This window comes from Solanum verrucosum, unplaced genomic scaffold, assembly GCF_900185275.1.
Source record: "Solanum verrucosum unplaced genomic scaffold, falcon-dt-bn FXZP01000229.1, whole genome shotgun sequence".
NCBI lineage: Eukaryota > Viridiplantae > Streptophyta > Magnoliopsida > Solanales > Solanaceae > Solanum > Solanum verrucosum.
Genome location: NW_026020011.1, coordinates 4058873 through 4075526, shown reverse-complemented (window position 1 = coordinate 4075526; position 16654 = coordinate 4058873). Strand labels below are relative to the sequence as shown.

Sequence of the window (16654 nt, the reverse complement as noted above, 5' to 3'; positions counted from 1 at the left end):
ATTTTATTATGTGTGTACATTCCAAATTTCTTTGCATATATAGGTCTGTATAGTTCAAAATTTAGTTATTGATACTATTTGTTCACTTAACTGTAAGGATGTCACCACATTTGGGCCTCTAATAATACTTTTAACTTTTGGTCACAATGCGACGTATCTATTATCCAACAAAAATGTTATATATGCAATTTTAGAACATCAATCTAATACAATCCCAATGGCCCAATTGGGAGATAAGGAGTTCTTATAGATCATAATGCTTTAATTATGAAAAAGTTATGAATATATATAGTTCGATCAATTAGTTTTCGAACAAAAGTTATGGATATATATAGATTGATCAATTAGTTTTCTAATAATGTATACATTTTGTACATATATTTTATTATAACCTAGTTTGCCGAAATATTTAGGGCCATAATTATTCCTTGATTGATTAAACGAAACGAAATGTATAAGGTATCACGAATGAGTTTTGGAATCTCAAGCTCGAGAATGTCAAGCCAAGTTTCAGATTAAATGTCTGAAGTTTGAAGTTTTTACATCTTATCCAAAAACGTAAGAAAAATTCAACTTCATTTTTGTAAGTTTGAAGTTGATTCTGAAGCGGCTAAATTCATAAGAAATTATATATATATATATGGCTTTATAAGCGGCCCTTAAATCGGCTATTTGTGCACTTGACACATAAGTAGATCTTTTAGAACATAACCCTTTTAATTAATACAATAATATATAGTTTCTCTTAATCTCATTAATTAATTTCTTATACATTGCAAACATATCTTATAATCTCTACAAATAGAGCACAACTTTGACTAATGAAAACATCATTAAACCAAATATTCACTTGATCTCAATAATCCAACCCCTCTTGTCCTCAATAATTCCTTTTTGAATTGCTACTAATCTTGAGTTCAATTGCTCACTTATTAAGTCTAAGCTTACCTTGTAGTTAATCCTGCAAATTTACATCATTAATCCTAATTAGCTAAATAATTAACAAAATAGAAGCAAAAGAAGAATTAATTAAATATGGATGCCTCAAAAAATAATAAGAAAAAGGCAAAGACACTAATATTACTGGCAAATGAGCAGGTCAAATCAAATATGAGTGGATCGGATTAGATATAAGCAGGTTAGACAAAGCTCAACTCTATCTCTACACGAACAACAAAATTGGAGAAATTAACTATACAATACAATTTTTCGACAAAGAGAATTTGAATGAACCCCTCAACTCCATGTAGATCTACCCACGCCCCTACAACCTTACCCGACCCTCTCCCCCACCATACCACCCCACCTTATACCTACTCCCATAGTATCTATCTAGATTAAATTTGGTCGATAATTATTCGATACACTAGAGTAAATTTCAAATTGGATTTAAAATTACCTTTTGTTTTTGTAGGTAATACTTCCTACAGGAGCAACACCAAGTGCAGTTCCAGTACAAAATACTTCATCAGCACTAAACAATTCATCTGCTTCAATCAAACGTTCTTCAACCTAGACCAAAGTGTAATTAACGATACGAATAATTCAAAGGAATTTAACATATATATAGTATATATACATTTAAAAAAAAGTTATATATATCTAAACAATGTAATTTTCAAGCAAAAAAAATGTCAATTGACACTTTTTAGACAAGGGGCTCCACCATTGTATACGGGTAACTAACGAAACATGATAAAAAATAAAATTAGTTACCTGAAAAATAAGACAAACAATTTTTCTATAACATGTTAAATTAAATTTGTTGTGTGAATATTATCTACACTATGAGTTGTATAATTAGTGAAACCTTTTCTTTATTAGTTAATAAAATTGCATGTGACGATGATTTATTTCATTGAAAACTAGACTCAAAGATATTTTAACTTGATAGGTCGTAAACATTCATCATGTAAAGCTATATATAGACTATATCAAAGTAGGAATTTACGAAAATGTACGCTTCGTCCATCTAATTTATCAATAAGACTAAAGTATACATATATCGATAATATACTATCGATATATTGTATATATATTTTGTAAACTAAATGTCCGAATGATATACCTGGTATCCAAGATCATATGCAATGTCTATAATGCTTTTCCTTGTGACACCTTCAAGAATGGTTCCACTAGCAACTGGTGTTGAAATGTTTTTTCCCTATTGAATGTATTAAAATATTTTAAATGTAGGATCAAATATTACATTCAAAATAATTAGACCATAGGTTAATTTTTTAATTACCTTTACAAGGAAAATGTTAGAGGCAGAGACCTCTTCAATATATTTTTTATTTACTGAATCAAGATACAATACATCTGAGTATCCTCTCTCTTTTGCTTTCTGTATAGCTTTTATCACCTGCAATATGACAAAAAAAAGGACTTTTAAGATACAAAGAGAAACAATTAATACCATTTTTATGTGAATATACTAATAATAGTCTGTTTGGTCGAGTTTCTGAGAAATTTAAAGTGTTATTTGTTTTATTTTATGTCGTTGAGATGTTTGGTCAAGCTTTAGTTTTTTTTTTTTAATGAGAAAAGTTATTTTTTAGAATCTGAAAAAAAAAAGTAATATCTCTCCAAAAGCACAATTTTTGAAATTTCGATCAAGCATAAATTATCGTTTTAATATTTGTAAAAATGTTTTTCACACACTTTGGACTAATTTATGTAATACTCTTCATTTTTAGTCAATTTAAAAAATACATATTTCTATATTTAATGACATTTCAATTTTAAACTTCTCATTTTGTCTTTGATTAATGAGATGAGTTACACAAAATCTTTTGGCTTATTTTAAGTCAACAAGTCTCAAAAACCTTTTTTTCATTTTTAAATTTTGTGTCCAGTCAGACACCTTCAAATAATGCGAGACGGAAGGAGTTTATAATAACGAAACTCAAAGAATAAATTATATTAAAGGTGATCCTCCATAAAGATAGGATTTGTATCTAGAAAATAAAGTTAGATGAGTAAAAATTCTTTATATCGTCGATATATACGATTGTAACTCTCTATAACAACATCGTTTGTTCAAATACTTTTTACCTACTATATATATATAGTGATATGTAGTTATAGAGAACATAGAAAATAACATAATATGAACATTTGATCAACAAAATTGTACGTCACAATAAAATTTTATTATAGAGAATGATTGTTATAAAAAAATCAAGCATTTACCGGGGCATAATTAGTAATTGCCTTGACTCCACCAGCTCCCCCTTGTGAGGCACGATGATGTTCTTCCTCAACATATAAAGTTAATGGTTGTGTCCCATTCTATATATGGAAAAAAAAAATGAAACTTTAAGTGAAAATAATAAGAAAATTAAATAATAATTATATACTTATATCAAGAAAATAAAATGTTAATATTTAAACTTACCCTTAAATAATTTCCAACAGGACAAGCATAGACAATAAATGTGTACTCTGGTGCTGGAGCAATTCCAAGTATAGGTCCATTTCCAATAAGCAAAGGCCTAATATAAAGTGACCCTTTTCCAGCAGGAGGGATCTGTTTTTTTATTCATATATTAAAAAAACATATTGTTATTTTAGAAAAAAATATTTAATGAGGGTTGATATAGCGAATCGCAAAAAAAATATTAAATCTATGCGTGTTTGGTATGACGAAAATGTCGAAGCAAAAAATGTTTTATCGTACGAAATAACGGACATATAGTAATCGTAGAAATAACTTTGAGGAGTTAATTTCTAAATGATCACTCAAGTCGATAAAATTATATGGAGTTAATTTCTAAATGATCATTCAAGTCGATAAAATTATATGTACTGTAAAATTACAGTTCCTTCGTCAGTATAATGTCATCTAATTTAAAGCGATGTTTGGTCAATTTTTATTTTTTTTGGAGGGGGGGCGGGGGAATATCTTTTGCCCAAAAATATTTTTGAAACTCTAGTCAAACAGAAATCGCAAACATATCTCATGAACATTGAGTGATTAATCAAGAAATTAACTCTATTTTTAGTATTAAAACTCGATAATAATGTTATAAAGTTATTTAATAATGAACATTCTTAAAATCTGAAGAACAATTAACATTTATCAAACAGAATGTACTATATAAGTCTCTTTCCCTTTTTAAACTTGTCAAGTGAACAAACGCTCTAAAATTCATAGAAAAAAATATATTTTCTATTGTATAAAACACTCTTTAATAAAATAAAATATTTTTTGAGAGAGAAGAATAATTACGTACCCAACGTTTATTAGCTATAGTTGTTAACTTGACAGCATCAACAAATTGTTGAATAGAAGGAGAAGGCATACACATTCTTTTAGCACCAATTTGCATTCTAATTCCACTTTCTTGTGGACGAAAAAGAAATATTCTTCCATCATCCACTCTATAAGCTTTTGTACCTTCAATTAAACCCTGTTTCGATCATGATTTCAAATTAACGTTTAGATACACGATATAAAATTATAATTTCAAATCAATGTATGGACATATGATATCAGATTATGGTTTCAATTTTTTTTTTAAAAATATAATACTTGACTTATAAGTTTATATTTTGTAAAAAACAGTTTTGTCATTTAAAATTTTGCAAACTAAAAACTTATGCTCAGTGTGAAGAGATTGTTTGTACTATGTGAAGTGATTATCATTAAAGAATAACTACTATTATTGACTAGTGGATTTTTATAAATTACGTGTATTTGAAAGTTTGTAATCACAAATATTTATTTATAAAAAAAATATAGAGGTATATCACTTTTTAATGCAACGCCTTATATTAGGATATTTTGCTTATAAACTATGATTTATTTATTTAGTAAAATTGTGTAAAAGTTATAAATTTTTTGACCCTTTTTATATACTAGTAAAGAAAGCCCGGGCGCTGCCCGGGCCCAACATTAATAAAGTTATATTGTTACTCTCTCCGTCCCATATTAGATGAGAATCTTACTAAAAAAATGTTTTTCATATTATTTGAGCACTTATTAAATTAGGATAGAATTAATTAATTCTTTTCCATTTTACCCCTACAATTAATATGACCATTCCTATATTGTATGTGTATTTTTTGTAACTCATTTCAATGTGCATTGATATAAACAAAGGGCAAAATGGTGAAGTCTTCCAATGTATTAATGATTTCTTAATCACCGTGTAAAGTTGGAAGTGCCCATCTAATATGGGACGGAGAGAGTATAGTTTATGTATTGTTATAAAATTAGTAAAGATTGTTATAATATATTTTGCTCATAAGTGAGCTAACATAAAAACTTATTCGCCATTTGTCTTTTTAATTTCAATTTCAAATAGCAAATAAATGTAGCGATAAGATTGAGGGTCGAAATTAAACATATCTTTCTAAATATATTTAAATCTACTACTTATATATATTTTTTTTAGTAGATAAGTGTGAATGTGAGGGTATTTTTAAATACCCAAAATACCCTCACTTTCACACTTATCTACTACTTATATATTATACATTATATTATATATATTATTATACTTACTATATAAGAAGAGTGTTTCGACACGTGGCACCTAATAAAAGGTGCCATATGGCACCTTTTATTAGAGAAGAGTGAATAAAATTCACTCTTCATGGCACCTTTTATTAGAGAAGAGTGATATGGCACCTTTTATTAGGTGTCACGTGTCGAAAGAAGAGTGAATTTTATTCACTCTTCATGGCACCTTTTATTAGGTGCCACGTGTCGAAAGAAGAGTGAATTTTATTCACTCTTCTTATATAGTAATACTTCGTAATTTCATATCCATATCTAAACGAACCCTTAAATCGAGACATAGTTATTACTACTACTATAGTCATAAATGAAGAACATGAAAGTTTGGTACTTAGTAGTTATTACTACTACTATAGTCATAATTTCATAATTTTTGTCTTATTTTTATACTATATACTATATCATTGTAACTGGTCAGAAATAAATGATTCTACAGTCACTCCAGGCTTTAATTTTTATTTTTTACTTTACTTTTTTGCATTTCAATAAATTTAGTCAAATAGGCTTTAAATACCACTTGCCAAACAGGCTATAAATACTCCTACTAGATTAGATCTTCTCTTCTTTTTTTTCTTACCTTTTTTTTAAAAGTAAATTAAGAAAAAAAAAACATTAAAATATTATCCTTATCATTAAGTACATAGAGTTCAAGTAGTTAAAATATAAATTTTGAAATATAATTAACATGTATAATTTAGTAAAATATTTTTTTTAGAAAAAGGACTAGTAAAAAGGAGTGGATTAAGTAGTATAGTTAATCGTTATAATCTGTCTTTTAACATTCTGCATATTCTTAAAAGAGAAACATTTAATAATGTAACTTTAATCATAAAATATTAATATATGCCTCATTGTATTATTAAAATTGATTATTTATCTATGCATCATAGAAAGTCACTAGCTAAATTATTTTTTATAACAAAAAAAAAACCTCTCTTTTGTTTTCACCTAATTACTTTATGTTATATCTATACGATTTATAAAGTTAAACGACCTTTTTTCGTAATATTTCAGTAATCTTACAGTAATATAAATAAAAGTTGAGTGATCATATATGAAATTAATCCGAAGAAAAAGTGAATTAATTTTTTTTTGAGCTAAAAAAATTAAAAATAAAGTACCTGTCCATAGTTCAAGACACCAGCAGAGGGACTTAATTCTATATTTCCATAGGGATTAAGCTTGCCTTTTTCAAAATTCCCATTTTGAGAACTTCTTGACATAAACATATAATCAGTTTGAATTAATTTGAATCCAAGATTATCCCAATCAAAAATATCCCTTGATTCATAGTCCCTGAAATCATAATAAATATATTCAGTATAATTTTATAAGTAAATTTTGGAATAGATACAAAGAAAGATTATTTTTAATATAGTAATTTTTACTTATAAAATTTTAATTTTCTTTCAAGTAAAAATACATGCGACTAAATACCAATTAATTATTTCAATTTTTATTTTTTTAAAAAAAAATTAGTTTAAACAAATATTTTTGAAAAAATTGAAAATTTCCAATATAAATTAATAAAAGGAAAATAGAGTTATTTGATTTTAAATGCAACTTACCTATAAGTAGAAGGTTGTGCAGAAGTTTGAGCAGGGGCAGTAAAGTACCTTGGTCCTACCTACAACCATAAATCGAAACGAAAATTTATAGCGACACAAATGTTATAGCATATTAAATAGTACGTTATTAAAGGAAGAAATAAACATATAAATTAATACAGTATGGGTGTATTAATTCAAAAAGGCAAATAAGTACTGTGTTAGTTTAATTTGACACAGTTTGAAATGACACAAAATTTACGAAATGAATAAATTTTCTTGAAATTTATAGCTTTTTTAAGCATGTCTAAGATTTGTGTAGCTATAAAAGTTTCGACATTTAACTCTTAAATGTGTCATATTGTAACATTTGTATGTGGTATAAAAGTGTAAATCGTAAAGTATTAAGCTAGTTATTTCTAAATTTAGAAATATTGTGTCACATAAATTAGAATAAAGTGAGTACTGCTCCGATTCCTTTGATTCAATTTAAGGAGATGTTTGGTGGGATGTACTAAAGAAACTAATACTATTTACGTAATTATTTGATAGGATTTCAATCTATGTTATACACCTTATATATAATAGGTTGTATAACTGATACATAGCAAATTATGGTATCATCAATGTATAATACATGAATAAGCATGATCGAAGATAAAATTTTCATACACCAAATCAAACAGTGGATAAATAACAATTCAGCATTACTAATTTCAACGTTATCAACACATCTTACTCAGTATTATTCTTATAACTTTACCAAACGATTCTTACATATCATAGTTTGATTAGACACGAAATTTATAAAAATGAAGGAGACTTTTGAATAGTGTGGTCTTTGACACCATAAAATACAAAAGATTCACTTACTTTTTAAAATTTTATGTCTAATCAAATTAAGACACGTAAAATAAAATGAAGAGAGTATATAGTAGTACTCCATTTCAATATTCTTATAGGAATCCTTTAAGAAACGATATGGGCTAATGAAGTGTGGGACTCATATTAGAATTAGGAATTCAGTTCAGCGTTACAAACTTTTTTATTTTCATGTCAGAGAGTTCTTAACAATATTTATGTTACCAAAAAAATACGAAAAATAGTGATGAAGATGGAGATATATACACTGACCTTCTCTAAAGAAGTAAGTAGAGCTCTGTGAAAGCATGAAGCCCTTTGGATGATCATGTTGCACAAGAAAAAATAATATTGTTGGAGATATTATTATCCCGAAAGTGTAAAATAAACTTTATATTAAAATGCTAAAAATGAGAGAGGACTTGAACAACAAAACACAAATATATGAAGAAGTTATGGAGAAGGTGTACTAATAAATAGAACATGCAGTATTTTAATTTAGCTAGCTGTCTATTCGTATACTAAGCTTTATCTTTATTATTCGCTCCGTCTCAATTTATGAGATAGATATTTAAATGAACACGTAGTTTCAATAAAAAAAAAGAAAAATGACTTTTAAAATTTATAGTCTGAAGATTGAAATAAACTATAGATATTTATATGTTTATAAATTATTATTTCAGTACAATATAATTAAATTATTATTAAATATAAAAATATATCATTTTTAAAATAAAAATAAAAATTGAAACATAGGTGTATGGCTTTTTTCCCCATATACTCTGAATCTTTTTCATCAGCCCCCCACCAGCCAACTGTAGTTAGGTGAAAATAATAATCATTCATGTGTTAACAAACAAAGAAAAATAAAATCATTTCTTTCATTTTTAAGAATATTTATGCTATATTGAATCAAATTGAGTAGGATCGAAAATTGTATGTTCTCCATAAAAATTTAGTAAAATAAGAGAAGGTATGAGATATTGACCGATTATTTATTTAAATTAATTTATCTCTACCTTCATAATAATTCTATGAACAAAACAAATAATACTTTCAATATTTTATTGATCTTTTATTTTGTCCTTAATTGACCTTTTATTTTGTCATATAGGACAAACAAGAGAGTATGTAAGGTTAGATTATGCAGTATAACCAGACAAATTAAAGATAAATTTGAATAATAGGGTATTTTGTCTTTATATCTATATATTAGTAACTATATATACTTAATACTTTCTCAATATATTGGAAACAATAGTTACGCTTTTTACTTTTAAAAAATAGTTAATATTTGAGAACGTCACGCGACATGTCACAAATAAAAGTTTGCCATTTTTATTTTTTTTAAATTTCAGAATTCCCCCCACCCTCCCCTCGGAGCGTATCTAGAGGGGGTGCCGTGGGTTCACGTGAACCCATGCTCCCCTCTCTAGATTATAGTGTTATATTTTTTTAAAAATATTTAAATATAGATGCGTGAACCCACATTCAAAGTATTCTATAATAATATGATAATGATTAGGTGCACCTCTCTAAGTGAGGATATAAATTTGAATCTCTTATATATCTTGTCTTTTTGCGTAACACCTCTCCAAGTGGTTATCGGTAACATTTTTGGTGTTTCAACTAATTTTTCTTTTGTTTTTTCCTTTAATCTTCCAAAATATTCAAGTGTATTACATTGAAAATTCATAAAATTTTTAGCACTGTAAAAAAATTTATATAATTAAATCAAACGTGTATAGTAAAATTTAAAACTAGTAGTATTATATATTTTGGACCTATATTTTTTTTAAAAAAATTAATGGTTCATATTAAGAACATAAAAGTCAAATTTATCAAATTTATATTTAAGATGCATTTTTTTTGTTATCATACACCCATCTTGCCGATATCCTGGATACACCTCTGTGCACCCCCCCACCATTTGTAGGTCATCTTGTTAAACTCCCAATTAATATAGCTTTAAATAAAGGGAAAAGGGACAAATATACCCCGAACTATCGTAAATGATATGTAGATACCCTCTGTCATACTTCTAGGACATTGGTGCCCTTTTCGTCCAAAATCTGAAACATATATATACCCTTTATATTAACAGACATACACGTGTCATAATCTTATCCACCAATTTGACATTTATTAAATATCGAATGAACGGATAAGATTGTACCATGTGTCCCTATTTAGTCTTCTGTTAGAGTGAAAGACATATATGCTCTAATTTTTAGACGGCATGGGCACTAATGCCCAAAAGTATGACGGAGGATATCTGCATACCATTTACGATAGTTCAGAGATATATTTTTCCTTTTTCTCATAAATAAAAGAAACTCTTACTTAAAAAAAAAACCCTCTATTCCCATAATATGTAGCTTAGAAGGGAAAATAAAATCCTTTTTATTACTATTTTGTCCATTACTTCTAGTAGTTTTGCAACCACATTAGGTTAGCTAATGTATACAATGGCAAATTCAAAATTTTATTAATTAAAAGCATTAAAAAAATTAAAATATAATCTTATCTTAAGGTGAATTTTAAATTATTTAAACCAATAATTTTTATCGAAAAAATTCAGGTGAACATCTTCTTCCTCTCTTAAATCCATCCCTAATTAAACATAAGGATATTGAATAAAATAGAATTAAGATGATGATATATAATGTCACGTGATATTCATCTCACCCACGTGATAACATCTCACGGATGAATTGAAGGAGCATTTTTAACAATTTATTTTAAAAAGTAAAATAAAATGAGGGCATACTAATTTTTTTTAAAAAAATGCTAAATTTAACCCTTTTCTTTTATTAAAAAAAGTACAAATATGTAAGTCCTTCATAGTATCAGTATCAGATATGAGATAACCATTAAAAGGCAATAAATGTTTGAAGAAAAAGTTAGATTCATGCACGTTGTGTTGTCTGTTTTGTCCCTATAACCATTTACGTTAGGGTAGGTGGATCTAGTATTTTGCATGTAAATTCGATTAATTTAATAGATTTTATTCAAAAAAAAAATGTATTAATATTAGTAAATTTATTAAATATGAATAAATTTAATACTATTTTTGTTCACTTTTAATTATCATAGTTTTATTTTTTTAGAGTCAAACTATAAAAAAATTGACTAACATTTTATAATGTATTTTTTCATCATATTGATATGTAAAAAATTAAAATTTATAGTACTTTTCGTATAATTATTGAATATCTAAATTTTTTTGTTTAAAATATCAAATTAATGTATCTCTTTTCCATCTTTGAAGGTAAAATCTTATCCATATCGACACTAAATATTTACATCTAATCAATAGATACATGCCATGTGTATAAATATACAATAACATTATTTAATCATAATTACTTAATGTATAGTATTCACTTCATTAACTTACTTATCAATATTAAATTACATTCCCTTAATTTAATGTAAACATTTGGTGAGAATAAAACGGGCCTCTTTCTTTGAATTTTGCAGTCATGTCATCTGTGGTCGAAATGGTTAGGCCCTTTAATTTGGAGTTGTATTATAATTAATTAATTAATGGAGCAAGAACAATAATTATGTACCTTATAATAGTCGAACCAAAAGTTATTGATTTTATTATCAAAAGAAACAATTCAAAATCTATTTCGAGTCACTAGGAAACAAAAATGTTTTTCCACAAATTAAATACCTTTTTTCGTTTCTTTAAAGTGTAGGGAGAAATCTATATTTTAAGCTTATTCTTTTTATGTTGAAAGATGGATTTATAGGCAGAAGAATAGATAATATAGTTGTTCCTTAACTGTTTATTGGATAGTTATTTTAATTTCTCTAGAAAACTCCTCCTATTTTATCTCATTTAAATGGGTCGGATCAATCCACGCAAGCGATCTACAGTCTAAATTAATTATCCAAGAGGAGTTAACCCATAATTAATAAGCCGTAATTATTCCTATTAATTAGAGAGAGTTATGAATACATATCATTCAACTAATTAATTTATCAATATGATTGAAAAATATACTATATATATTTTATAAACTAATCCATGGCTTAGGTTCAGGAACCAAACAATGTTTTTGTTGGACTAAATTTTAATCCATGGACTATTTTGATTAATACCTCCTACAAAACGGGTCCTAAATCTCTACGATCCAGTCCCTCTTGTCCTCAATAATACCTCTTTGAATTTCAATTAATCTTGAGCACAATTTCTTACTTGTTAGCTTTTCCTTGTACTCAATCCAGTAAAAGAAAAAAAATACAAAATTCAAATTAATAAAGAAAATTAACTTATATAATTATGCATAAAAAGAAAGAAAATAGAAAAAAGGAAAAATAAGTACTAATTGACTGGCATGCATGACACATCGTTATCTTTGCATTGACCATGTTAAATGTTTTTTATTAAATGAAGTGTCAGTTTTCTGCAAAGAATTTAATTTGTTATTTTCTATCTCAAATTAGTTGTCATATTTTATTTTTGAGAAATAAATTATATTAATTTTGATCAATATTTTAAAAATATGCAACTTTTATCATATTTAATACGTGAGGAAAATTGCTATATGAAGTGTGTACTTTTTATATAGATCCTATATATATATATATATATATATATATATATATATATATATATAATTAATTAATTTCCCAAAAAAGCACAAAGCATGGCAATTAATTTAGAATGGGTTCGGGCTAGGAGCGTTGTTCATAAATATGCCCTACAGTGCTTTTTGAATTTAGTCGAGGTTTCAGTACAAGAATCTGAGTGAAAATCAATTATTATTATTTTTAGAATGGGAGTACTAGCTAGTAAAAACATTAAAGGAAAAAATATAAAGGGTAATGCTAAATGACCAGAAAATTTGGCTAGAAAATTAAAAAATCTATAATATTTTTTTATTTTAAAATAAATTAATCTTTTTTCCATTTTTTAGTTAAAAGGTATTAAAGTTCAAAGGGTAAAAATGTTCAAAAAGATAAAATAACATATGTAAAATACCATTCTGGCCAAATTTTCTGGCCAAAATAACATACGTAAAATATCATATGTCCCTAATTACTTGTTCAATTATCTTTTTTTAATTGTCCCATTTTACTTGTCTGATCAAGAAAGGACAATTTTTTTTACCTATTATATCCTCAATTAATTAATTTTGATTAAGGTAGAACTTCTTGAAAACCATTTTTTTAATTCGTCCACTTCATAATTAATAGGGATAAAATGCTAAACTTACTATTTCAAATTAACTTAATTATTTTGGTACCTTTTGCCTTTATAAGTGATGCTACCTACTGAAGCAATACCAACAGCAGTTCCAGTACAAAATACTTCATCAACATTATTCAATTCCTCCACTTCAATTAAACGTTCTTCAACCTGTACCACATTGGCAACAATTTATTTTTAAAATAAAAAAAATAGAATTTTTTTTTGAATATCAAGTTAATTTGTACTTAATAAATTAATTAATATCTTTATTAGTTGCTTGAATAATAATTAAAATTAAAAAATAAACCTGGTAACCAAGATCATGTGCAATTTCCATAATACTTTTTCTTGTCACTCCTTCAAGAATAGTTCCACTTGTTGTTGGAGTTGAAAGGATATTTCCCTATGAATATATACGGTTTTTCAATATCTATAATCAACACGTAGATATTCAAAAATTATATGAAAAGTATAATAAGTTATAATTTATTCATAATACGTACGTACAAAGAAAGAATGTATTTTAAAGGGAAAAGGGTTCGAAATATATCCAAACTTTGACCGAAATTGCTGTAACAATCTCATACTTTGGGCAGGACCTATTATCCCTGCACTATTTAATAGTGTATTTTAAAGATATATAGGTGTTCACGTGGACATCATAAATATTGCATCATTATAAATAGTAACATGTCCAGCTGAACACTTATATATCTTTAAAATACACTATTAAATAGTGCATGGGGTAATAGGTCCTTCCCAAAGTTTGGAATTAATACAACAATTTCGGTCAGAGTTCGGATATATTTCAAGACATTTTCCCCTATTTTAAAGTATTAGTCAAAGTTTGATTCTCGAGAAACGAAAATTAACTGATCATGTGATAATTAATGTTAGGAATATGTACCTTCACTAGGAAAATGTTACAAGAAGAGACCTCTTCAATGTATTTCTTATTTATAGAGTCAAGGTATAATACATCTGAGAATCCTTTGTCTTTTGCACTTTTTATGGCTCTTAAAACCTGCACATATTACATAACATTATCTCAAATATATAATCTTTGTCTCAGTTTATGTGAACATGTTTGGAGTACGAGAATCAAAGCATTCAATTACATAGGGTGTGAATTGAGCCACATGTTCTTTAGTAGTTTGACTTAGTAATATTAGTGTCGCATATAATAGGACAGATGAAGTTTGAAGGAAACTATTTTTTACCGGGGCATAATTAGTAATGCTTTTGACACCTCCAACTCCACCACGCGAGGCGCGATGAAGGTCTTCCTCAACGTACAAGTTCAATGACGATGTCCCTTCCTACATGAAACTCACAAAAAATGTTACTAGAAATAAAAATAGTGGATGCAGGTGCACCCATTGCTTTCAGATCGAACTATATTTATCATATATTTGAAAAACTTGACTAACCTTGAAATAATTTCCAACAGGACAAGCATAGACAAGGAAAGTGTACTCTGGTGCTGGAGCCAAACCAAGAATTGGTCCACTTCCTATAAGCAAAGGCCTTATATAAAGAGACCCTTTTCCATGAGGAGGAATCTACACTTATTCAATAAATAAATAAATAAACAACTTTATTAAATAGTAATTCCAAAATAAATCTAAAGAGCTATCAAAAAATAAAAATAAATGAAATTAGCTACAAGTTTTGTGGCTAATCTGTCATTAAATAGCTCATAACTACAACCTTATTGAACAAGATATATGTTCAATAGGCTCGTAGCAATGTATCCCAGAGACACAACTAGATTTTTCACTAAGGGGTTCAAAATATGAAGAGGTACACATGAAGAAATCACAGGGTGTCTAACGATATATATACATAAAAAGTAATTTTTAAACATATATATAAATAACATAATTTTCGACCAAATGAGTTTCAGATGAACTTCTCGACCCTACCTGTCTCTACCTGTTGTATCCTTGAGAGACAAGGAAAACAAATCTAGTAGATGAACTATGGCCAAGTGACTAGAGTCAGAGGCAGAGTCGAGATTTGAATCATATCAATTCAAGATTTTAGCCCTTTTGAATTACTAAATTCTAAATTACAATAATTTATGCATATTACGTAAATTTCTCAAGACAATTACAAGAATTTATCCAAAATTACTTAAAATTCTACCTAATCCACTTTCTACACTCTAGCTCCACCCCCGACTACAACATGATTAACGGTCCCATGGCCCTCTAAGTGGGGTCATAAGAAACAACAAAACAAAAAAGCCCCTATCTAACATGATTCTTTGATAAACCCCGCAACATAAGTTGTATGTTACTAATTTCTTGTTTTATTTTTATTTTTTGTAGAGTAAAATATAAAGCTTGAAGTAAAAGAAAAATTACAAAACGTTTATTAGCCAGAGCAGTTTGTTTCACAGCATCCAAAAATTGATCAATTGAAGGACAAGGCATGCACATTCTTTCAGCACCAATTTGCATTCTAATTGCATTTTGGTTAGGACGAAATAGAAATAAACGTCCATCATCTCTTCTATATGCTTTTGTACCTTCAAAAATACCCTGTTTTAATGAAATTTACGTCAATAAAATCCGTCACTAATTCTATTTCACGGTATATTATCATAATTTAGCGACAGATTAACGACGAAATACCTGTCCATAGTTTAACACACCAGCTGAGGGACTTAATTGGATATTGCCGTAGGGATTAAGTTGGCCTTGTTTGAAATGACCATTTTCACAACTTTTTGTTTGGTACATAAAATCAGTTGGCATTAAATTAAACCCAAGATTCTCCCAATCAATGTCAATATTGGACTCATCATCACTAACATCAATTAAAAAAAAAAAAATTGTCAAAATTAGTGATTTTTTTTCAACAATTATATATATGTTATTTCCTCTAAAATGCATAAAAAAAAATCAAATGTAACATACCTTTGTACTACTATAGTTTGTATAAAAGTTGTGGCTTGAGCTGTAGAGTACCTAGCTCCAAACTAAAATCACAATAATCACAAATCTCTAGTCAGCTCGATATACGTATTTTCACTGTTTCTGACTTGAGCTATGTACAATTAATAACGTTCATACCAATTATCACAATGAATTAGCATGTTTGGTCAAATATTTAACACAAAAATACGATGACTAACCTTTGATGGTAGAGAAGAAGATTCAATTAATTTGTGAAAAAATGCAGCTCTTTGAATCATGTTTAATTGCAGAAGAAGAATACAAGAAGGATGTAAATGTCAAAGTAGATATATATAGGAAAGATCTAATAATTTTGAAAAAAATAAAGCAATTCTATATATAGAATATTGGAAAAGAAAAAAACAAAAAAGGCCAAAATATGGGGAAAACTTTATGTTTAAGGATAGTACAATCCCATGAGGACATCGCGTGTATTTTAATTTATTGATTTGATGTAAATATGAATAAAAAAAATTTTGGATTTTTATGCAAAAAGTCGATCGAATTATACTCGCAAGATATATTAATATGCATTTATTATATATTTATC

The 16654-nt window shown here is 27.4% G+C and overlaps 2 protein-coding genes and 1 pseudogene across 3 annotated transcripts in view; 1 reads left to right on the top strand and 2 right to left on the bottom strand.

Moving 5' to 3' along the window:
• Positions 1 to 16654, top strand: part of LOC125819887 (probable rhamnogalacturonate lyase B) — a 425441-nt gene that overhangs the window by 256542 nt on the left and 152245 nt on the right. The gene's annotated exons all lie outside the window — the stretch shown is intronic.
• Positions 711 to 7202, bottom strand: LOC125819910 (branched-chain-amino-acid aminotransferase 2, chloroplastic-like). The gene is made up of 9 exons (XM_049499316.1): positions 7096 to 7202; positions 6649 to 6823; positions 4239 to 4415; positions 3401 to 3532; positions 3196 to 3294; positions 2249 to 2365; positions 2069 to 2164; positions 1400 to 1512; positions 711 to 961 (listed from the first exon to the last, which is right to left on the bottom strand). Exons 2-9 carry the CDS (start codon positions 6754 to 6756, stop codon positions 847 to 849), a joined length of 957 nt encoding a protein of 318 aa, XP_049355273.1. The 5' UTR covers positions 6757 to 6823; positions 7096 to 7202; the 3' UTR covers positions 711 to 846.
• Positions 12066 to 15951, bottom strand: LOC125819934 (branched-chain-amino-acid aminotransferase 2, chloroplastic-like; annotated as a pseudogene).

Excerpts from the sequence above, each read along its gene's own strand:
- LOC125819910 (XM_049499316.1), bottom strand. The coding sequence starts at position 6,756 with ATGTTTATGTCAAGAAGTTCTCAAAATGGGAATTTTGAAAAAGGCAAG. Across the intron at positions 3,533-4,238 it reads CTATAGCTAATAAACGTTGG|ATCCCTCCTGCTGGAAAAGG; the intron begins GTACGTAATTAT and ends ATAAAAAAACAG. Across the intron at positions 1,513-2,068 it reads CATATGATCTTGGATACCAG|GTTGAAGAACGTTTGATTGA; the intron begins GTATATCATTCG and ends ACTTTGGTCTAG.